This window comes from Bipolaris zeicola (assembly GCF_000523435.1).
Source record: "Bipolaris zeicola 26-R-13 unplaced genomic scaffold scaffold_3, whole genome shotgun sequence".
Classification (NCBI taxonomy): domain Eukaryota; kingdom Fungi; phylum Ascomycota; class Dothideomycetes; order Pleosporales; family Pleosporaceae; genus Bipolaris; species Bipolaris zeicola.
In genome coordinates this window covers 54,919-78,554 of record NW_006912052.1, presented here as the reverse complement: position 1 = coordinate 78,554, position 23,636 = coordinate 54,919, and the positions used below count along the sequence as shown (strand labels likewise).

The following is a 23,636-nucleotide window of genomic DNA, read 5'->3' as shown; positions in this document are numbered from 1 at the left end:
ATTTTAGTATGTATGTGTAAAAGCATGTGCTAGTTACGTGGTAGGTACATAGACAAGTACACACACACATGCACTTGCACGACAGGTAACATGGAGCTGAGACGTCGGCACCTGAGTCGTTGCGGTTATATCGGCTGCCGATCGGCGCCAAAGCGCGGTGCAAGCGTCCTCTTCTTACATACAAGCTCACACGGTGAGTACTAGTAGGCACCCCTAGAAGGCGCTCGAAGCTGTCATGTAGGTAGTAGCTCAAGGCCAGCCACGAGGCATCTGCACGCTGCTGTGCGTCAAGCCATCTCGTTGCATTTACCACAGGCGGTCTAGTGGTTTGCGCAAACACAAGCCTAGTGAATGGAGCTCGACCCTGTGGGCTGGGCCAGGGAACCTCTAGAGGGACGGCCCTCTGTCGCATGGCATAGAGTTCGGCTAGAAGGATGGAGACAGGCAGCTCGAGCAGCGCGCGCGCACGCGGGTGGACAGATGCGCGACCGTTTCACGCAAGTGAGCTAGTTTGTGCCGAAGAAGACCCTTTTGCTGTTGCGAATCAACATGTGGCCGAGAGGGTGATATCAGCATCTCAGGGCACAAGTTGGGCCAGGGCGTGGGCCAGGAACAGGGGCTGTAAAGGTTTACCCAATTCATGGTTAAATGGCGGAGCCGCTCGCTGCCGCAATCTTCCAGCTGGAATGGGCAAGCCGAGATACCCCCTGGCCCGTGGTCTAGTCGTCTCATCGTCTCACCCGCTCGCTAGCGCCATGCATGACAGCCTGCAGTAGTGCACGCTAGACGCCGTTAAGCCGCACTAGGCTGGGGTAAGCAATCTTCGAGAAGCGCTGTCAGCCAATCATGACTCGCTTAATCCGTACTGCAAGGTTACGCCATCGTGCATAATCAGTCCTGCAGGCCTTGCTGTTGCCTGCCTGTATGCGCTCCCTCGCTCGCTTGCATATGCACATGTGAGTGTAGCTACACTACTGTACTCACTCGACATGCCATACCATGCCATGCCAACAGCCCATACCTTGCCATGCCATGCACATGCACATGCGTCGCACCACCCACCCACCGCCGCCGCCAGAAGACCCTCAACCAGCCACCAACCGGTCAGAATATACATACATATGTATCCATCGGCTTCTAGTCCCATGTCCCACCCCCTAGCATACGGTTGCTGTGTAACCAGACAGTCTCGCACACATCATCATCCTCGTCAACAACAACAACGCATGCGCATATACTATAGTGTACACATATAGACACACACGCACTGCACCCATGCCCTGCGTGCGGCTCCGCCTTCACCGTACTCGTCCAGGGCCCTCCCGTACTCACATACGTAACCTCGCGCGCGTTCCGTGGTATGATTCTTTCGTCATTGCCGAGTTTCCCAGTCGAGACTATTACTTGCATTGCTCACTCCCACAATTATGGCTCCAAGAAAGGACGTGTTTTCCCCCCACCCGTATCCCCACCACCCCGAGCCATGCCCCCCTTCCGGGATCCCCTTGACAAAAATTCTACGACTCGTTACGAGGCACCACACCTCGTTTGTTCCCGTCTCTTAGACCAAACCTTAAACCACGTTTTCGTATTCGCTGATTCTGTAGAGTAATAGACAGCCACCACTTAGTAACAGCCAACAGCGAGCACTCTACACGTGTAGTAGTGTAACCACGCCAATCTCCTCGCGCTCTCCTGTCCTGCAACACGGCATCTTCGTACGAAAATCACATCATCTCCCCCAACCTTAAACGCGCTTCACGCACACTCGCACACACCCACGCGCGCACGACTCACCCTGTCTCCATCGCCCGCCCATGACGAAATTATCGTTGGCATTCGCGCCGAAGCAACGCCTCTCCTTTCCACCAACCACACACTCACGCGCGAGCATGCACTGCCACACCACGCCCCCTTCTCTCTCTGTCTCTGACACTTTGGCACCGTCATACCCACCGCCACCGAAGCGCATGAACAAGCTCAAGGGTCTCTCGAACCAAACCCCCCCCCCTCCCTCGAAAAAATCCCATGCCTGTCACCCCCATGTCCTAGCCGCAAGAGAAAAGACAAGCCATATGATCGGTGTCATCTTTCCCCTTCTCCTGCGTCATGCATGTATGACCTATACAGCAATAGTAAAAATGTTAAACAGAAAACAGCCATCTCCCAGCTAACCGCTCTACCCTCTGGTCGCCAACACACTACACTAATACTCGCTGCAACCAATATATGCAGGGCAAATGCACAGCGCAAACGGTAAGAAAATAAAACTCAAAAAGTTAAAAAAGCGAGAAAAAAAAGGTTAGAGGCGCGTGTTTTTTTTTCCTGTGTGTCGCGCGCCAAGCTCTCCCATGTAAAGTTGGGTGGTGGTGGCCCTTACCTTTTACCCTTACTCTGGGCGCTCGTTCGCGCTCGTCTCGGCCGTGAACCGGATCCGCACTGGCGGCGAATTAAACAGCAGAGAATGGCGCTAGTCCCCCCTCCCCCCCCCCAAAAAAGCGGGGGGCCCGGGTTCTTTCGAGCGAGACGAGACAAGTTCTTTTTTTTTGGTTGCGAGGCGAGGGAGCGGGAGGAAAAAAAGTCTTGACCTGAACCAAAACGTTGATGCGCAAGTGCGGGCGGCGGGCTATGCAGTGTGTTACGTAGCGTTGCATGTTGCGTGTGTGTATGTGCGCTACGGACGTTGCGTGTGTGGTAAGTGTTGGTTTGGTAAAGTTACACAACTTACAGTAGTAAGAGTAGTCAAGGGGAAAAAAAATCATGTTGGCGCATGTGTGCAGCATAGTCTTTGCAAAAGTCTGCGTCATTCTCCGTTTTGGCACTATCCGTTGTTTTTAACTACATACCAATGTAGTCATCCGTTGTTGTTAATGGACCCTTATTTAGTTGGGGGTTTTTTTGATCTTTCTGCTCTCGGAGTCTGTATGCGTGTGTCTCTCTTCATTCTCTTGTCTACTTTGTCTTGGTTAGTTTTAGTCCCCTCGTAAAGTAAGCGTTTGTCCACAGTTGGTGTGGTGTGGTGTGTGCACAGACCACACTACATCTGTCTGTCTCTCTTTTGTCTGTCGTCTGTGTCTCACCTGTTATTCGCCGATGACAGCCACTCTCTCACTCTCACTACCCGCGCTAAGCCTGTTTATCGCGCCTTTTTCTCATCTTTGTTATTTTTCCCTGTTTTCGGATCTTCCGTCCTTGGCGCGCGCGCCGACAAAACTGTCTTTTCTACTTGGAACTTTTTCGTATACTCGGTTATCCCAATTCTTTTACCCTCCTTTTTTTTCGTTCTTTCCTAATTCAAAGAAGCGCAGAGGATAAAGAGAAAGGGAAAGATGTGTTTTTGCTTTTCTTTCTCGGGTATCTAGCATGGTATCCGGTTTGTTTGCTTTTCTTCGTTGCTTGAACCACCCCCTCCTCTCTGCCCCCTCCCCTCCTCCCTCTTCCCCCCCTGGACCCTGAACGGGGACCAAGACCAAAAAACAAAGTTCGTTCGCGTCGTCCTGTCCCCTTCTTTCGCACTCTTTGTCTTGTCTATAGTAAGTACGCGTGCCTTTTTTGCCCGATAGGAAAAGAAAACCGGAATTTCCGATATAGTAAAAAGGAAAAAAGTGGAGCATGCGGCTTGCTTTGAGTTCACCAAGTTCTGCGCCGGACTTCGTCTCAACGCGGCACGGCTGCAAGCAGCCTTGGTTAGAGTTTCCTGCATCTCGTCAAACGCGATGCGAGTGAAAAACATCATCAAAATTTTAAATTAAACATAGGTTTCGTGTGGTGGTTATCGCGGTCGTTGCGAATTGCCCTGCGTAGTTCTCTCGTTTCTGGTTGGAAGGGGGGGTGCGCGTGGGAGGGAGGGGTATGTGTGAGTGTGTGGTGTGTGCAAGAGAAAGACAGACAGATAGACGTGTCACGCGCATGCAGGGGTCCCAAAAGACGAATTACTTGCCAACGCTCGTGGTCGTGGGGGTCCAATGGGTATCATGTGTGCAATTCCGATTCTAAAATTCTACCGCCTTTGGGCTGATATGTGCCAAAACACCCCGTGCAAAGTGGGTCCAAATGCAACATCTGGCTATATTCCCTAGCCGTTATATCTCTCTTTCATCTTTGTACCTTTCTCTTACGCTCTCCACGCCATCTGAGATAGCCCGGGTAGCCGCCCACAGCGCCCGGATCCCTTATAGATCCGCGGCGTAGCATTGCAGCACCCACCACCGCTTGATTGTCGGCCATTCATTTTAAGGCGTCCTTGCTTCTGCTCGCTGTCCAATGAATTCTATGGTACATCATTCAGTACGCAATCACTATTTGCTCCCGTTGCTCTGTATTGTTCCGATAGCTCCCGTTGCTTTGACGATGTGGGCGTGTCTGGGCGCGCTAACGGCTTCTCAACCGCATCCTTAGCCGGGCCCTCATCCGGGACGATTCAAAACCAGCCTAAACTCTTGGTAGGGCTTTCTGTCCGGGCCAAAGCTGACACAGGCACAACGGCCTTGGTATCAAATATCACCTCCCTGTTGGGAGGGAAGGGGGAGGGGTGGGAGGGGTGTGCGGTCCGAGGTGGATGGGGCTGAGCACCTCCGTGGTGGACATGGGCTTCATGGTACCAGACCCTCCGGTTCTTCTCCTTGCCATTGCTCGAATAATTGCCGCACACGATACTCCGTAGCCCAGCCGATGTCAGACTCAATGTCCCTCAGAAGGTCTAAGACAACTTGGCGTTCTCGTGGATCGCTCAAGCACTGACCAGCTGTGAACAAGGGTTGTACGGAATGAATCCGAACGGCCTCATCTGACCGAGCCAGCGAGATTCCAACGATCTCACGGCTGTGCTTTTGGCATGTCGCAAGCACAGATTGATACGAGTTCATGCGCGCAACCAGCGTGCTACGACCTTGCGTCGACTCGTGCGGCTTGTTCATGAAGAGAAGGATCTGCGCCATGTGGTATGTTTGCATAGTCGCAGCGCACATGGGGATCGAGTACCACACTTCGCTGAACATGGCTGCGTTCTCGTTTGCTGGAGATTGACCGGGGGTGTGTGAAGGTGTGACCCTGGCCGAGGGCTGGAATGTGGGAGGGAGACCGTCGTACCAGACCTGGAGCTGCTTTCGTAGACTGAACCAGTATTCGAGCAGTGTGCGCTGCGGAATACCGCCCCAGCTAACTCCAGATGGGCTGGCAATCTCGTCACCAGCAGCCATGAAGTTGACTAGTTTAGCCATGAGCCAAACAAGAGCGTTGCATACAAGATCTTCTCGCATGGTAGCATCGCCTTCTTCAAGGTAGCCGCTTGTTGCAATGTTGCTCGGCATGATGAAGCCTTGCTCATCAATCATGAGCCCCGCGTCCCTCCAGATAGCCAAGTCTTCAGTATCAAGCCTTGTGTGTGTTTTCTCGATGACTTTTGATAATGTCAGCAAGATCTTTTAGATGTCTCATATATATACTTACAAGCTGCAAGCATATCCTGCCTAGCAATATTCCAAAAAGTCGCCCTACGAGCCTTGGAAGTCATGTTGAAATTCGACAGCGGGGATGTTGATGTGGGCGTTGGTAGTTGTAGTGGCATACCGTGCTCCTGGGAAAGGACCAGAAGAGACTTGGCACCGTTCAGGTGCTTGGCCCATTCCGAAACGGATGTGTCGAGGAACTCGTAGGCGCACAAAATGGCGGAGGCTGCAAGAAGATCGTCTGTGTTGGATGCAAACGATGTGTTGCTCGAAGTCCGTCGTCGTTTGGGGACTGGTCCGTCAAAGGCCGAGGAAGGGTACCTTTGCTCACACTCTGATTCGTCAGGAGAAGAGACGACATCCATCTTCAGAGCGTGCAGTAGCAATGACACGGCAGTGTCATAATATATGGCAGCCTTGTGCTTCCAGTCTACCAGTTGCGCATCTGGATACTGGGCCATCCGAGCTTGGTATGCGGCGCTACCTCCCATGACGGAGTTGCGTCCCTGAACACGTGCAAGTGCCTTGGCAGCACACGCAACAGCCGCAAACTTGAGTAGTGGATTCTCACGCGCTTTTACAGGAACATACGAGGCAAAGTATGTTCCGATGTCGAAGAGATCCATCCAGTATCCAGGGCCCTCTGAGAAGTGCCGTAGGAGGAAGGCAATCTCTTGGTCGTCTTGAGGTGACATGCCGCCATCCGAACGCGGTACTGATCGTCTGGAGCTGGATATGGAAACAGACCGATGCATTCGATCGGAAGAGTCGTATGGTGAGTTGAGGCGAGGATCAATAGGTGGCGATGCAGCAGCAGAAACGGTGTAGTCCATGATTGGATGTATGCGTCGGTTGCATAATGACATGGGTGGTGACATGGGCGTTCCTACTGTGGAGGTGGGAGGTGACTGCATCAGAGGCGGTAGGGCCTCAAGTTCGGGAGTGTAGCAGAACGGTATGCTGGTAGGCGCTAGTTCGGGTCCCAAACTGGATGGTGTGCTGGTAACTGATTGGAATGTGCTGTGTGTACGCCATGAGCCTAATGAGCGAGCCTCAAATGGTCCTGGTGATTCCATGGAAGCTGTCGACATGTTGTCAAAGTCCGGTGTGCCAGGATCAAGATATGGATTGGTGGTGTTGATGAATGTGACTGGCGTCGAGTTAGCGAGCAAGCTGAAGAGGATGCATCGGTATACTAACCATGCTTGGGAATGTCTATCCAGATGGCATCGTCATCAAATGTGTTCTTGTATGCATAGAAGCCCTTGAGGGAGTTTTCATCGCCCGAGTCGTCTCCATTCATGGAGGCATTGTGTTGGTGGCGGAAGACGATGCCAGAGCTTGGTATGCATTCTCTGGAAGCCTTTGTGCATTGCCCACAGACAGGCTTCTTCTCATCGCACTTCAGCTTCCGCTGACGGCAAGTTAGGCTGTAGCAAGGTCAGGAGGCGACAGCATAGTTAGTAGTCCAACGCCACTTACCATCCGGTTCGTGAACGCATCTCAAAGGGATTTAAGTGTGTGGGTCCAAGTCTGGAGAGCTCTAAAGTACACAGCCTCTTGGCGAGGAATGTGGGTATGAGGGAGCATCCACATGGATCGAAGAGAGCTGCCCTATATCTATATCAGCATGATGGAGGGAGATAGAGCGTTTGAAACTCGATGGTTAGATGCGGGGTCTAGCATGGGTGTTCACGCCAGTTGCGGATCCACCGTCACCATGAACAAGGTCGGGAAAATCTACCAAGGGGTTGCCTCTGGACTAGTGCATCATCTGAATCGCTTTCGCATAGCCCAATCCGGCTGGTGTAGGAGAGCCCAGGCTTCAGCGTACAGGGACTGTGATGGGCCTGCACGCACACGCCAGGTCGCGTCAAGCGCCGCAGTCAGCCGAGTCATGGCCGAAGTGCAGTGCGCACATCACTGTTAGACGCTTGAGACGTGCACTGGTGGACGCCCAGCCGGAATGGTGGGCGCTAACTTGCCACTTTAGTTAAAGTTTTCGTACGCTGCACATTCGGCTAAGGATGCTGGTCGGCCCGTCTTCTGGGACTACCAGCGCATTAGATGCATCCTACCCTGTTCGGAACTTCTCTTCCTGCTGTCCTGCCAAGCGTACATACGGCCTATTGGAGCGGGCGGACTTACTTCCATGCCCTCACCAAAGCCCTCGAGATCCGTTGTGAGCGTTAAGAGCGGCAACCCGACCGTCTTCTTTTATCATTGGAATGCTGCATCTTCGATGAACGTGCAAGCGTCAAAAGATAGTGGCCCCCCCTTCACCGCCCTCCCCCTCCCCCGTCGCCCGTCCACCCGTGCCCGCGTGTGGTGGCTGGGATCTTGGACTATTGCGACACCTTCTGCTTCTTCTTCGGTCGTTCTGGCACCGCTTCCGCGGCGTCACCCTCGCTCTCCGCATCATCCATCTCTGCATCACTGTCGGAGCCGCTGCTCTGATGGTCTGAGTCAAACTCCTCGCCAACCTCTGATTCCGAGTCTGCTTGGAAATCCTCATCAACACTTTCGTCATCCTCATCGGCACTACCGCGGTTTGCTGGTGCTCCATCGTCACTCGATGCAAGATCTTCGTCTTGAAGTGCTGCTGCAAGAATAGCTCCCGACTTCGCATTGCCTCATTAGCACAGACCACGAGACCCGGGGAGTTTTTCTACTTACGTCATCTGCCATCTCATTCTTCGTCTTGATACCTTTGGCACGGAAGAAATTCTCCAAAGGTTGTTGCTCCTCACTATTGCGTGTTAGTCCCACTGAATCACGGCATGTACAAAATGATTACGTACCGATTAATGTTGGAGAACTGGTGTTCTGCCATGCCGTTCTTCATCGTGAAGGTGATATCGAACGTACGACTTGCGGCCATGGCCCCGCCAACACGCGACATCGTCACTGATTGGATGTTGTCCATGCTGATATAGGTGGCCGGCTTGGGAATGAACATGAATGCTTTGTCGAGGCAGAAAAGGTGACCTTCGTTAGCCTTGATGGAGCACTTAACACCAGACTGCTCGTGGTGACTGATGAAGTCCCGAGATGGTCTGGTGATACGTTTTCCACTAAGACCACGGAAGATATCAGCTACAACCGTAGCAATAGGCGCTTCATAGTGTGACTGAAGCTTGTCCTTGTACTTGTCCTCGAGTAAGTCTCCCTTCATGTTCAGATCTAGGTTGACTTCCTCGTCGCGCTTGAACTGCATCACAAGGAACGGGTACCGTGTCTGACCCTGTCTTAAGGGCGGGTCAAGACCGATGGTGATCAAAGTGTGCATGTCGTCAGGCTTTGGCAAAACCATAAACTTCTTGACCGAGTCAAATTGGATCTTGTAGTCGTATGTTTTACCACGCAACCGGAACGAGCTCTCGTACATGTCGATATCGAAACGACCCCTGCCTCAGTGTTAGCACCCAGGATGTAACTGCAAATCCAGACACCATACCTAGGAGTAAGATGCAGGATATCCAAGAATGTGGCAAATGTGTCACCCGCAACTTCGCCAATCTCAGCCTTCTCCATCAATGTCTCGTAGAATAGATTAGCCGCATTCGTCTCTTCACCATCCTCTGCACCAGAAGCATCCTCTCCATCTTCAGTCTTCTCCTTCTTGGATGCCAAACCGGGTATGTAGAAGCGCATCTCAACAAGCTGGTCCCGGGCGCCAGCAGATTTCTTGCCTCTAAACCTGGCTCCTCCAAGTTGGCCATTCGCGCCCGAATCACTGTCGGCTGGAAGCGAGAAATCGACTGCGACTTCGTTCTTGCCGGCCAAGTTGGTGTTGGAAACTTCGGTGTACGGTACTTCGAATGCGGGACGGTTGGCGACGTTGAAAGTGAGCTCGGCCTTGCCAAAGTCGGCCTTTCCCCAATTCCAACCACGCAGAGCGTGCTCTCGATTGTCCAAACTTATGCCATACCAAGTTTTGAAGACTTTTGCTACACGGTCGAAATCCTCCTGCTTGAACCCATCAAGCTGTATTATGCCATCATTACGTGAGAGGATCTTGACTTCGTACCCGCGCGCCGCTCGGCTCCACTGCGCTTGGATAATCTGTGACTGGTCGCAAGTGTAGGTTTCGCCGTTCGCTGGCTTCCAGCCAAATCCTGAGTCGGAGAATCGAGTCGCGCCAGGCTTTCGTGAGAGGTTGAGATAAATGTCGTTGAATGCCTCCCTGTGCGGCGTTAGCTTTCTCATCAAATATATCGTGCAAAGAGCGTCCTCACATATTAGCGATCGCACTGAAAATTCCAATAGTTGTGAAGGTAAGAGGTGGCGGGAATTGGTCGCTGGGAAGGCAGCAGCGGCGTTGTTGTTGCTAGAAAGTTGTTGCTCTCACTGGCAAACGCGTTCTGTGATTATGTAATAACCTTAGTCGCCCACCTCACGTGATAGCGCGCCTTCTCCTCTCGCGCCCCCTCACTATCATATTACTTGCCTCAAACGGCCCAGCTATCTTACATTTTACTTTACTTTACTTCAATTGGAATTTTTTTTCATAGAATATAATGAAAGCCTTCATAGAGAAGCTTTATTGATTAATGAACAGTGATGGTGCTAACCTATGCCATGGAAACGCGGGTGCACACAAAGTACTTGAAGATTGCGTTCTGGTATTAAGATAGCAGTGTGAAAACGAGTCGTCACAATTTAGTATATTACTTTTAAGTGCGTTGATACATATCTTGCGGGAGGCTACAATGTACTGGCTATCAGCTTCAAGCAACTACATTCTCCACTCTCCCAATTCGCATGTTGATCTGTTTGTCACAACACAATCAGACTAGTTGTTAGAAAGTCTCTCCCTTGATTTTTCTTGACTTAACTTCGCTGATGGAAACCCCATTGATCAAGGCAAATGGGCTAATTCTCATCATCTGTGCTCTTGAAAATTCGGCAGTCAGCACTACTTCTTATCGTCTGAGAGCTCTATACGAACATTCCATGGCTCAGCTTTTTCGACATCTACGACTGGCTTTGGATGCACAAGCCACAAAAAGGGTGCCTTGGCAGATATGGAATATACACTGTCTGACTCGGGGTTGCGTGTATCATTCGTTTACCTTAACCACCAAAGCCTACGATGTCTGCCAACCTTGATTTCTGCCACGCTATGATCTGATAAGTGAGCCGGTGCGGCCCAGGCCATTCTATCCCTGTCGCTATACAATCGGGTCATGTATAGATTTCGGGGCACTGTAACTACATTGGCGTCTGTTGAAGCAGAAAAGGGTAAGCAAATCCTTTACCATATAACTGCATAGGACGTGCCTTGGAAAACATGGCTACATCCTGATTAGATTGAGTAACACTATCTGTTGGCTCTCAGATATAGTAAGCTATGTGTCGTGTTTTGGGTAGTTCCAAGTTGTTTGGTATATTAATGGTGGGTCTTTTATACAAAACAGGTAGTTATACCGGTACACTTCACAACGGCCCCGGTCACATCTCGGACCGTTTTATCCGATAGCATGACGTCGCATGGGTTGATCTTTTAGCGCTTCCAGTACAACGGTTGCCGCAAGTAATCGCTCATGGACGCTGTTTGCATTTCTTGATGGTATCGTTCACCCCAGCTTACCGGAAACTTGGATGTCTGAAGTAAAGCCGGAGTTCCGTCATGACCAACATTTTCTCCGGGTACGTATTCGCTTCTGCTAGACTGTAACCATGGTCCCATATGGGCCCATTATTGTCACAGCCTGGAACGCCTGCCCCTAGCTATCGACTACGCCTACTGTCTGCCCACTCTTAGTACCCTGGACTAGAACATGTATTGGCATCAAGGTCTTCGTGGTGGTGGACGGCATACTGGGATACTATTTGGCTGAGCTATGTGTATATATGCAACCATACACAATTTCCTATTTCTGCTTAGTCATATACACATCTCTACGATGTTTTCCTTGTATCTTTTAGTCGAAGCTTTGTAACGAAGTAGAATAACATAGGACTCCCCATCTAGAAGAAAGCAGCAGCAATCAACGTCTGTATTTCTCTCTCCCACAGTACCCCTCCTTCTAATTGAGTGTTCGAACAATATCAACGCAAGTAATACATGGAGTCACATACAATACTCAGTGATTGATTCAAGGTTGAGAAATTCTGTGCCTATGCTGACGCATTTCTGATAAGACTTCAGGTATTGCCTACACGTTTGGTTCGAGGGGGTCAAACACCGATACCAAGCTTCGCGAGCGGTTGTAAGCGATTCATTAATCCATCGGCTTAGCGTAGCTCATCGGATGTTGAAACGAGACCTTTCGAGAGCCACTTTTGACTAGTGCAGATCTTTGTTTTTTGCCATCGTGTTTTTGTCGAGTCAAGATTTCTGGTATAGTCGTTTTACTTGTCTTTTAAGTGAAATTTGATCAGCGGATTTTCGACTAGTAGAGCGAGGTAACATTAAAGTTACACCAGGAGATCTTACAAATACCCTTAGCGCCCTATGATCTACATAGCTGGCCACACTAGTACGCTGTTTAGACGATATCCTAGCTGTGTATGTTAGGCCTTTCTGTATGAAGGTTGAAGTATTGCGAATCAATTCCTTAATGAAGCCCTCACCCGAATTGGTTGAACTATTGGTAAACCCTAGATTTCCAATACTAGCTTACTAATTTTCACCCCTTGACACAATACGTATCGACTTTTCTGTTTTCCCCTCACAATTGGTATGCATTACTCTCTTGTGATAAAGGGAGCAATACTAGCACAGCTTTGATCACGTAAACGCAAATAATTGGTGTTTAGTGAGAATGAGACAGGAAAGGCGCCAGTATGTGTGATAGTTCGCTTGAACAACGTGAGACATACCACCAGGCTCAATATATCTAGATAATTCCCGGATAGCGGCGTCAAATGGGCTACTTGTGCTTCTCCTCCAAAGCGATTCAGCTATGATATTACAGTTTCGTAGAAGACAGCATCATTACCGACACCTTTTGCTGTCAGGTTTGACTACCAAGATAGCGAAGCACCACAGGGTACGCATTGAGTCTCCGCGACTCGACAGGGCGAACAGTGAAAAAAAACTAGAATTTATGTGGATTAGTGATCTTTTGGTTCAACACCGCTATGCATGAGGTCTTAGATGTTGGATGGCGTCGCCGTGTGGTGATCTAGTTGGTGTCGCATGCGTCCGACAGGCGCTTGGAGAGAGGGGTTACTATGCTGCACTCATAATTACGCCCGTAACTATACAAGGCACTCACTCAAATGTGATCGAGCTGCATAGATCACAGAACCCAAGCGTGATAAGTGAATGAGGTATGTGGCGCACAGCTGGGGCTGAAGCTGAACGGAACAATTCGTCACGGGGCTTTTGACCGATCGTGACGGTGTATGTACGTATCGGATTAGTCTACTTTGCGATTACTTTGCATCGAGCGCTAACACCAACCCATGCCTTTCTCCTTTTGGCTATAATATCCCATACATACTTGTGTAGGTTTACACAACATTTCGCAATGGATCCTCCAAGTTTTGTGTGTATTGGCTTTTGACACTAACTCTTGTATTCGGGATGTTGTCATTGCTCCCAGTCTATTAAATTAGCGTCCTGCACCTGATTTGCGTGATCAGCAACATCAACAACGCATTCCAATGAAGCAGTAGCGTCTTAACCAAAACCCATGGTTATGAGTGTTTTTTGTTGAAACATTCTTCGTAGAGTTATGGTCCCTGCAAGTAGCGGAGGTTCGAGCTCTGATACCGGGCCTTACACATGGCAAAAGGACCACGAGGTAAGGATGCACTACGAACCCTTTACCTTGTTTTCTTGTATTCCTTTTTGGAGGGATTGGGTTGGCGTATGATTTGCTAGCAGCTTCGATTTTGGTCTTGGTCGTGGTCCTGACGCTTCATATTCCAGCCCAACCGTTGAGTATCTGTTCCCCTTCTTGCACTATTGATTAGCTTCATGTGCCTTTTGGTTTCCATACCTTTTTGTGTCTTTCTGGTCGTGATATCTTTGAAATCGGGAATCCTTCTCAAAATCCTCCTGTTTTACCTTAATCTTGAGTGGTATGTATACTCTCTGCGCTTCAAGCACATGTCTTTAGTGGAGCAGTCTCTGCCTTCAGTATTAATGAGCAAATAGCCCAAACTGTTGGCTATCCGACCTCTTGGTGGACTACAATACGTAGTACTGGAGTAAAACCAGTCCCTACCAAAACTAAGCCGCTGTTTGTAACCCGTCGCCTTCACCACCGCGCATTATAAAAAAATATCTAACCTACCAGAGTTCTAGAGTTCTATGTACAGAGCGATATTTTATCAGAAAGAATCGTATAAATATATAATGCTGGTGTGGAGTTGGGTCTTACTACTCTTCCGCTGATTTGGTGGGAGACGTTTTCATCCGGGTATTTTGGTCCACCGAGAGCTGACGTTGGATACGTAGTATCTGATATGACATGGCTGCTGATTTCCCCTGTACCTTGAAACATTATAACAAGAGTCATGCTAGGCCTAGGAATAATTGGAGTATTGCTTCAATCGCTTCAAAATCACATGTACCGGAATCTGTAAGGTGATGCAGAACAGATACGGCATTAGTGTATTGGCGAAGTGGGGCGTGTTAAGCTTTATTTTTTCCGATGTTAATTTTTCTTCCGGAGCGTTAAACAACGAAAGCGCATGCTGTTCCCCGACCGGTGATTTGTGGTTCAGCCAAGTCCGACTACTGTAGTAGCACGGTGCGCTTTAGGCAAGGACCTAGTAAACCCTAAAAGAGTCACAGTTGGCTGATGAGATCATCCATTTTAGCCTCAACTTCGAACCTTTGAGTTCGAACATCAAAACTTCATTTACGAGCAGCCGACAGTTTGCGGGGGTGTTTTCTTACCTGATACTGTGACAAATATGGAAGAAAATATAGGACCGTCTGCCGACAATATGGCCGGCAAGCGTTCGGTGCGATGATCAACCTGTTCCTCACCGTTGTTCTGACATTTCGGCTGTAGTGCGAATATTGTCGAACAAAAAAAATCCGCTGCGACCGGACTGTTCCGTGCTCAAACTGTAGAATGAATAAAGCCGGTAAGTCTGATGATCAGAAAATCAGTCAGGGTCAAGCCTTGTTCACAGTATAGCCTTGCACCCGGATTCCCAATATGGTGTATCCCTATAGTCCGCGGAGATCCACTAACTAGTCAAGATTGCAAAACAGTTTTACCTGAACAGAAAACCCCAAGAGTAAGAATCAATTTATCTGGAGAGTAGTGCGTATCCAACCTTCCATTTAAGTTAGGTATTTGACTCTGGGTAGTGAGAAGAAGATAGACCGTCTCGAAAGCCGTCTTGCGAGTATCGAAATTATTCTCGCCAAGATTGCTTTGAAGCTGGAGATCAAGGATGCATACACAGTGGTTGATGAGCAGGTTGTTCAGCCGAAATTGTCATCAACTCAAGTCAATGAGAAATCTTCCGTTACCGAGGCCGAGGCGACAACACCTACGCCTTTTGAAGGCGAGACTGGAATGAATAGGCAGTCAGACTATGTGCGAGAGTTGCTCGTTCAGGTGGTTGGTCAGACACCATCGATGGACCAAAATGCAGAAGTTAAAGCAGCCTTGACAGCACTTGAGGAGCTGGTTACGCCCAGCAATCATGGAGATATCTCCCTAAAGCTAAACACTCAGCAACTGACTGACCGATCTGTTACAAAAATTGACAGCGCAAAGTTAGAGCAGCCCCCCTGGAGTGTGGTGAAGGTCGCCATGGATAAGGCACTGGGTTAGTAGTCCCTGGCTTGGGAATACTTGGATCTGCTAACGCTTACAGAACATCCAACTATGATCTTTACTGCTTTCTTCCCTATCATTGATACGAGGAATCTCTATGAAGTCATCGAAGATTTTTATTCCAACCCCACCACGTGCACTACTCCACGTCGAATTTTTGCGTGTGGTGTATTGTTCAATATATTTTCAGAGTATTCATCGGCACCCTGGAGCGGCACTACCAAAGCGGATTTGACAAGGTGCGCGAAACTCACTTTTTCCCTCGACTCCCTTATCAGGATTGTATTGACTATTTCTAGATACGCATCTTCTAGTATGTCGTCTATTATGATATACTACATAAATGTGCGTCATCTAATTCCAAGCGCTTACAGCTAGGGCACAGTTGGAGCTTGCCATAAGCCAGCTTGGTATACTCATATCAGCTAGCCATGAAAATATTGTAGCTCTAAGCTTGGGTACGGCTTGCGCAGTCGAGATGTGCAAACCGTCACTTGCTTGGATGCTGAATTCCTACGCGGTTGAGCTATGCCAAAATCTAGGTTACCATCGTTTCGCAACCATAAAGAACGACCCAGAAGAGGAGCGGAGACGTAAAATGCACCTGTTTTGGATGGTTTATTACTTCGACAAGCAACTGTCTCTGCGTTTAGGTCGAGCAAGTCTAATCCAAGATTGGGATGTGTCATTGCCTTTCCTTGCCACGGGCGATGCATCGCATAATGGTTTCGAAGAGAATGACATGCTTCCATATTGGGTCAAAGTTGCTAAGGTTCAAGGGCAAACATACGAGAACTTGTTTAGTGCAGCTGCATTCCTTAAAACGCAGACTGAGCGACACCAAACTGCTATAAGTCTCGTTCGTGCGATGGAACAAGCTTGGTATGAACGAGGCTATGTAGGTATCCCTGGCTCCACCAATCTAGCGAGTCCCATCGAAACAGAACTGCCTTTCAATTATAGACAAACCTTATGCAAAAACTCTCAAGATGCCCTGAAACAGGGCGCTTATGGCATAGGTCAGTTCTTTTCATCTCTCAATTGGAAAACAGGGCCTAAATATATAGAATATCTTGATGATGTCGAGGATCTGTTTTTTCACACGGATGTTGTAGTACATTACTCAACATGTGCACTTATACACCGGGCAACGTGTTCAGAGAATACATTGAGCCAAGAATGTCTTGAGTCTTCTCGAGCGGCAATATTAGCGCATATGAGGTGTAACGCCCAATTCAACTCAAAAGCCAATACAGAGCTTTGGGCAGGATACATCCATTGGTCCGTCCTTCAGGTACGCAAGATGTGGAAATATTTTAATCATTGACTCGACTTAGTCGACCCGGCTGATGTAAATACAGGCTCCAATCACCCCGTAAGAATTTTCTTGATACATGCAGTAGCTATGGTATTGATTTTGATCAGCTTCATCGTCTTGTTTTGCAACGCAATTCAAACTGCCGATCGCACTGACCTAGATTCCCTCTCAGATTTCGTCACCAGCCTTGAGTCTAGTAAAACAGTCTCCGAGGGCGCAGCAAAGCTATACAGAATGTGTCTTCTTTTCGTGAAAGTAGCCAAAATCTACATCCAAGCAAAAGAGAAAGAGACCAAAAAGGGCCTGGCGTCATCTTTCCCATACCCAGGACAAGGCTTTTTCGACGCGACTGTGCCTGATACCTTTCTAGACTTTAGCACAGTCTCACAGTTTGGCCCGCATCTAAGCGCTCTTGGATTAATGTCCAGTACGGATTGGTCGATGCCTAGTTATGTACCAGATTCAACACCGGAAGGACAGGAGCAATACGCATCGACTGAAGCCATGAGTGGCGTGCAAGATTTCGACGGCGTAGGCATGAGCCAACAAGGCTTGGGTGTAAGCCAAAACTCTGTACAAGACTGGTTCTCAGGATCGCGATATTTGATCAACTTCATGGATTCGGACAACGATATGCAGATGCCTGACATGAACAACCCAAGTTTTTGATTAATAGCTCAAGGCTTGATCTCTCTTCTCTCCACTCGATTTAGCAAATTTGGGTTCCAGGTAGACTTTTTGATCTTCTTTAACCCGATTTCCGATAGAACAATCGACTCCTCTCTATATTATATCAATCATATAACCTAAAGCAACACCAGACTCATCTCTCAACACCTCAGCATAAGCCCTGCTCAAATGTTCATCTCCGTCATCGACGATTTGACCCAGTGTATCGATCAAACTCTCTTTCAAGGGTGCAAAGAATCTCCCGACCCTGCGATAAATACCCTTTCCTATATCCAAAAGCTCGAGCACTAAGCCTATAAGTGCCTCTTCATTTGACTTGCTCTGAAATACTGGTAGTAAGTGTCCTTCTTGAATTTTTTCGTTGCCATCATCTAGGCAATCATCGGGCATCACAGTGCTTCCAGCGACGCTTTTGTTGCCGGGCAATAGCAGTTCTTTGGCATATCCCTCAAAACTCGCACGATGTAGACCACTGCAACGAATTCTCATGGTGGCACTGTTGATCGCTCCAAACGGATCGGATCCAGCGTATCCAATCTTAACATCCACTACGGATATCAAAACTGGTCGGTCGAGAAGAGATACATGTTCTGTGTGAACTGGTACATCCACAGAGGCCCATGACCAGCTTGGGGCGATGTATGCCTCCGTCTCCCGACGTGGCTCTGGAACCCAGATGAACCAGCACAATTGAGCTTCCAGGTTTTTTCTCCATAGCCCTGCTACGTATTGGTCATTTGTTTGTTCATGTATCTTTCTAGCAAGGCCGGAGATGGCGACCAGTTTATCCTTGACATATGTCAATTTGCAGGCGCTATACGTAGCGACGATCCATGGCCACATCGAATCGTTTATTGTTTGTTTCCATAGAAATATGGGAGACATCATCATATCTCCCGGTAGTCTTTCTGGGAAGCTTTCACAGGCCGTAGTGTGATTACACTCCCAGAACAGCTCAGTGGTCGTAAAGTGCAGAGTACGCATGGCTAATACGCGTTCTTGGAGTACCCAGCCTCGCTCCATTAGTGGCATGCTAAGTAAGCATCGCGAATGAAGAGAGACGGGAGCTGCAGAATAATGAAGGGCGTTATGACTATTGTACAGCTGTAGCTTGCAGTTCCAATGAGCAGGCCGAGAAAAAAAGCAGCCGTCCCGTTCATCTCTCGCGCCAGCAGCTGCAATATTGAGACTCGAGTTTCCATAAACGATCGTCATCATCGCTGCTTCTCTTTCCCAGTCCATGATATCATCTTGGACAATACATAGAGTGTCCACCCAGATGTACTCGAAACCCAGATCACGCGCTATCGTGATGGCGTCTTGTACTGTACGTGAGAGATCTTCACTTGGTATCTGAGTTTCCAATTGCTGCAGATTGCTCTTACTGAGGGTAAGATATTGAGTTCCTCCCCAACAGTGACTGAGTGTCGCATATTCGACCCCTGCATCCAACTCATCTTGCTGATAGACGCGGCACCGACCCATGGCAGTGCCAACCAGTCGCGTAGGTATGTATTGCGACGCACGATTTTGGCATTTTTCATGTTTCAAAGAACACGCTCGTAGCCATTCTTTAGCTATAGGAATCGAAGATCTCGTGCTTTGTGCTTCCTGTTCGCTTGTAGATGGTAAACTGACTTTTGCAGGAAGATAAGTGAGGGGCATACAACGATATAATGTTTGTACGTACGTGGCTTGGGTGATGGATCTATAGTGATACGGTACATTATGGTTTCATTCTGCCGTGCCATCATCTGAGCTCCAAGAGTATCTTTGTCCGATGAGTCTCGTGAAAGCTGTGGAGAGCTCAATGTGGTCCTGCCTTCTCGCTCATCAAGTATCCGGAATTTCAGATCAAATCGCAGGAAATTCGCTAACAATGGAATGTTCGGGTCATGGAAATTACCAGAATGTACACTGACGCCCAGTGACTGATATGTGCTGAGCGGAGATATCTCCATATCATCATTAAAAGCGAACGACGATCGGGATGGCCCACTTCTCCAAAACTGGTAACACAGTGAGCAGTTGGATGCTGCGGCCCGTTCAAGTTCCGCAGGATTTTGGTGATGAGGGAAGTAGTGGCCCCTTTTTCGTTGCCAGCGATCCCAGTTGTCAAACATGAACTGGCAACGAGTACATAGTTTAGACAGTGTAGAATCAAGCCGAATATTCCAGTTTGAAAAGTCGAAATCGTTCTCAGTATCCTCGGCCATTTTCTCAGCATTAACAACAATAGGAATGAATACACTTGAGAAGACGCCGACCAGGTTTTGCTATGGTAGGGATTTCGTCTGCGTTCCTGATGAGGCATGGGGGCCTAAAAGGCGGGGCTGGTACGTACCCGGCCGAGCGCAATAAGGACATGTCCACCAACAACAGAAAGGAGGCAGCTAGGCTTTACAAAATACTACTGAAAACACAAGTTTAAGAATTCTTTGGTATTCTAGTTCTGATTATAGTTATGCCTCTTCTTGTAACCGCACTGTTTTTATTACAATTGCCCATATGAAGCATGTGATAAATCACCACTAGTAGGTACTACCCGACCATCGCATGTAAAGCGTGTCCAGGTCAGCACAAAATAGATGTTCGGTTCGATTGAACTGTCAAGTTGAAGTGAAGAGATGCTTCAATTGCAGTGACAAAAGGTAGTAGTACGCCTGACTCAGCATGCCCCTCCAGCTTCGAAAGCTACCCCGCCACTGATTGTATCAGCCCACCTTAAGGACAACAACAGCTTCACCTGCCATCATGACGGATCTGAACGCACAACAGGCTGAGAATCACTACTTTGACAACGAGCCCCCGCCAAAGGACCTCAAGGCAAACATAACCCTTGCGAGAGAATTCATCACACGCCATAACGATGACCACCGCCGCGTGGTGCTGGTCACTTCCGGCGGCACCACGGTGCCACTAGAACAACAAACTGTGCGCTACATCGACAACTTTTCTGCTGGTACACGCGGAGCTACTAGTGCCGAGTATTTCCTCCAAAATGGATATGCTGTCATCTTCTTGCACAGGCAGTTCTCGCTCTTGCCCTACTCAAGACACTATTCACATAACACGCGTTCTTTTCTGGACTACATGAAGGAAGAGAACGGCCAGGTCGTGGTGGACGAACAACATCAAGATCAGATGCTGCGCGTCTTGCGCCAGTATACCGAGGTCAAACGCGGAAACAAGTTGTTGATCCTGTCCTACGTAACAATCACCGAGTACCTGTGGAATTTGCGCGAGGTTGCGCAACTCATGCGTCCACTCGGTCCAAAAGCCATGTTCTATCTGGCTGCTGCTGTGTCCGATTTCTTTGTACCCCAGGACCGCATGGTCGAGCACAAGATACAATCGAATGAAGAGTTCCATCAAGGCGCAGACGGCGTGACTGAAAGCAAAGCAAAACCTCCAGCGGCACGCACTCAAGGCAAAAGTCTCATCATTGATCTCGAGCCGGTTCCCAAGTTTCTAAAACAACTCGTGGACGGCTGGGCACCGGAAGCAATGATTGTAAGCTTCAAGCTGGAGACTGATCCTTCGCTGCTTGTCACAAAAGCCAAGTATGCGTTGAATAAATACTCACACCACCTCGTCATTGGAAATTTACTGCTCACTCGTAAATGGGAAGTCGTGTTTGTATCGGTCTTTGAAGGCGAGAAATGGATAAGAGTACCCACAAGCCGTAGGACAAAAAGTTTGTCAGGCAGACCGTCGCTTGTTGGATCTGCTGATCAGCTGGCAAAGAAGGACGACGAGGCGGGTGGGTCAATTGCCACCGAACGGGGTATCCCGCAGGGCGAGCCCTCTGTGGAGATCGAGTCTTTGATTATTCCCGAAATCGAGTCCATGCATAGCAAACTCATAGAACAGGCTCAAACAGGAGCTGCGGCTTCTTAGCAATGACATACCCCATATACAGTAAGCATCTCATCTCACTATTTATAATGTTGGTCTGGATACCATCCAGGAAAAAGTTTCATCTCCATATACGTGTTCGTTATGCATTTCATGTACACATTACAATTTCATAACTGCTTCTTTCACTCCAGGATGACCTTCCATTGTGCCACCGCATGCCGTGCACTTGCTCCATACCATATGAGCAACAGTGCTCCTATGGTCACAATTCCAGCGAATACACCAGCCATTGTGCCAAAGGCATTGACATAGCCAACATCAGAGACCCAAGGCACTACGCCGTACAAGAAACCAAAAGCCACGATATTCTTCAACCCATTGATGAGCAACATGACATCCGAGTTGACTGGTAGCGCGCAATCACTGGCATACGCCAAGGTAATTGTGGGGATGGCGGTTAGCGAGACAGATATCATTCCATAGCCGAAAAAGAGCGATACCCACGACAGCGCATTCTGCACACCATATCCAAACAGAACACTGCCTGCAGTAGTAAGCACGAGTGGAATGGCTATCAGATAAAGTCTGCTTTCGGGCTCATAAATGCCAAGATACTTTTTGGTCCGCCATTTACACCACATGTCTACAAGGTCACCTATATGCGATTAGAGTATTCTGCAGTGGTCCAATTTAGGTTCTCTTACCTCCAGCCCACGATCCAAAGACGTTACCCAGGATGCCAGGAATGTTGATAAGGCCATTAATCTGCACGTTCCAGTTGTATGGTGGTGCCTGCAGAACAAAGGGATTGAGGATGTTGACTGCGACCGTAAGGACCAAGGAGATTGAGTAACAGAGAAATGCGTAGATGGCTGCCGGATATATGATCATCGGAAACGGTCTTCCAAACATCAGTTGAATGCGTTGCCATTCTCGACTACTACTTACCGCACAAACATCTTGGCCAGATTGGTTTCGGAAACCCCAGACCATAAGCTGAGATTCTGTTTCCATGTCTTTTTTGGTAACTGTTCTAATGGTGTTCCGGGAGACGGCGACCCTTGGGGCAATTTCTCATCAGTCATGACGACTTTCTTGTTTGAAGGCGATAGGACCGTGTTAACTTGGCCAACCTCGCGCATGTATCTGGTTTCTGGCACAAAGAATAGGATTGTCAGGAAATTTATTCCTGTAAAGATTGCGGATATCCATTTCTGCCACCGCCAGGACAAATTCGAAACAATGAAGCCACAAATCAAGGGGCCAAAGGTATTTCCGCCTGCTATAGCGTTCCTGGTGCATGTCAGAATTTTTTTGAGATTATCCAAGGGCAGAAACAACGCGCTTACATGTATATTCCCATCTTGCTACCCCGCTCATGCAAGAAGTACAGATCCTAGACGGCGTATGAGTTAGAGGAAAAACAAGAGTATGCACCAGTGCGTAAGACAAGATGGGAAACCCACATTCACTGTAGCCGCACCCAACGCCTCGGTCGAAGACCCGGCAAATGCTGCGATGATGTTGCTGCATAGCACACTTTCGAATGAGGTAGCAACAGCACCCCACACATAACAGAGACAAAGCAACCCACTTGCTAGAACAAAGACTGGTCGTTTACCAAAGTAGTTGGCCATTGGCACCCAGAAGAAATTAAAAGCGCCAAGGACCAAGATTGGATAGGTAAGCAGGTGTGAGGTTTCGTCCATTGTCTTGTTGAACTCAATAGACATGATGTACAACGCTGGCGCTATGCCACCGATACCGAAATTGGTTAGAAATGTAAATGCGCACACTGATGCGAATGCAACATGTTTCTTCCACAACGGCCAACGGAGAGGATCATTTGGGTCTATTGGAGAGGGCTGTGGGTACAAGAGTATGTTTGATGAAGACTCTTCGCTAGTGGCTACGATAATTGTCAATCCCTTCGTCGAAATTGTTGGGACGTCAACCTACTCTGTTGCAACAACACCGTACCGTCCGTTTGATCCAAGTCCCTTAGACGCGTGAAGCGCATATTTGCGAAGCGTCTGCTACCACACTCCCCGACTTAAGTCGGACAAGAAGAAGATATCCGGGACCAGAAGGAGCAATTTGAGTGGATTTAGCTCTTCGTCCTCTCTACTACTAGTGGCATGGAAAGTGATCTCGGGGTAAGTAAACATGGTGAGCTATGGCCAGACGCAGGGCTATATACGTTTTGGCCTTATCAACTCAGCGCCCCGTGGTTCGCAAGACGCATCTCACTTTCTCCAAGACTCGAGCAAGTTGCATATCGATAGGCTTAGTGTTTTTGTTTCGGTTCGTTTGGTTGGCTGGATAATGGCGTACAGCTTGCAGGACGCATGAGTGTCGGGGGGTGCGGGGCCGGTTGCCATTCCGTACTTGTTGTCGATCGATAGCTAGTCTAGGATGATGGGTGCCAGTGCAGAGTACATTCCGCGGTTGTTCGTCAAAAGCAACTCTGGATGCAATTCCGAACACAAAAGGGGTAGAAAGAGGGTCACGGGAACGCAGCCTCCAAACCTGGTCGCCAGCTATTGTGTATCGATGCATAGG

The 23,636-nt window shown here is 48.7% G+C and overlaps 6 protein-coding genes across 6 annotated transcripts; 2 read left to right on the top strand and 4 right to left on the bottom strand.

Moving 5' to 3' along the window:
- Positions 1-4,592: 4,592 nt before the first annotated feature.
- COCCADRAFT_32122 (uncharacterized protein) lies at positions 4,593-6,949 on the bottom strand (the record flags this gene model as incomplete). The annotated part of the gene is made up of 4 exons (XM_007708680.1): positions 4,593-5,398; positions 5,449-6,597; positions 6,648-6,877; positions 6,930-6,949. The coding sequence occupies 4 exons, from the start codon at positions 6,947-6,949 to the stop codon at positions 4,593-4,595; spliced, it is 2,205 nt and encodes a 734-aa protein (XP_007706870.1).
- An 843-nt stretch (positions 6,950-7,792) lies between these two features.
- COCCADRAFT_81941 (uncharacterized protein) lies at positions 7,793-9,656 on the bottom strand (the record flags this gene model as incomplete). Its single annotated transcript, XM_007708713.1, has 4 exons — positions 7,793-8,068; positions 8,124-8,196; positions 8,249-8,858; positions 8,900-9,656. The coding sequence occupies 4 exons, from the start codon at positions 9,654-9,656 to the stop codon at positions 7,793-7,795; spliced, it is 1,716 nt and encodes a 571-aa protein (XP_007706903.1).
- Positions 9,657-14,324: 4,668 nt separating this feature from the next.
- Positions 14,325-17,192, top strand: COCCADRAFT_82236 (uncharacterized protein; the record flags this gene model as incomplete). The annotated part of the gene is made up of 9 exons (XM_007708712.1): positions 14,325-14,375; positions 14,426-14,501; positions 14,620-14,683; positions 14,731-15,197; positions 15,246-15,487; positions 15,591-16,224; positions 16,273-16,499; positions 16,567-16,580; positions 16,631-17,192. 9 exons carry the CDS (start codon positions 14,325-14,327, stop codon positions 17,190-17,192), a joined length of 2,337 nt encoding a protein of 778 aa, XP_007706902.1.
- Positions 17,193-17,690: 498 nt separating this feature from the next.
- On the bottom strand, positions 17,691-18,803 carry COCCADRAFT_45793 (uncharacterized protein; the record flags this gene model as incomplete). Its single annotated transcript, XM_007708711.1, has 1 exon — positions 17,691-18,803. A coding segment is annotated over one exon (1,113 nt), but the record flags the coding sequence as incomplete, so codon positions are not given.
- A 1,164-nt stretch (positions 18,804-19,967) lies between these two features.
- COCCADRAFT_82201 (uncharacterized protein) lies at positions 19,968-21,113 on the top strand (the record flags this gene model as incomplete). The annotated part of the gene is made up of 1 exon (XM_007708710.1): positions 19,968-21,113. One exon carries the CDS (start codon positions 19,968-19,970, stop codon positions 21,111-21,113), a length of 1,146 nt encoding a protein of 381 aa, XP_007706900.1.
- Positions 21,114-21,256: 143 nt separating this feature from the next.
- COCCADRAFT_32118 (uncharacterized protein) lies at positions 21,257-23,094 on the bottom strand (the record flags this gene model as incomplete). Its single annotated transcript, XM_007708679.1, has 6 exons — positions 21,257-21,729; positions 21,779-21,975; positions 22,023-22,367; positions 22,424-22,470; positions 22,541-22,983; positions 23,034-23,094. The coding sequence occupies 6 exons, from the start codon at positions 23,092-23,094 to the stop codon at positions 21,257-21,259; spliced, it is 1,566 nt and encodes a 521-aa protein (XP_007706869.1).
- Between the last annotated feature and the right edge of the window lie 542 nt (positions 23,095-23,636).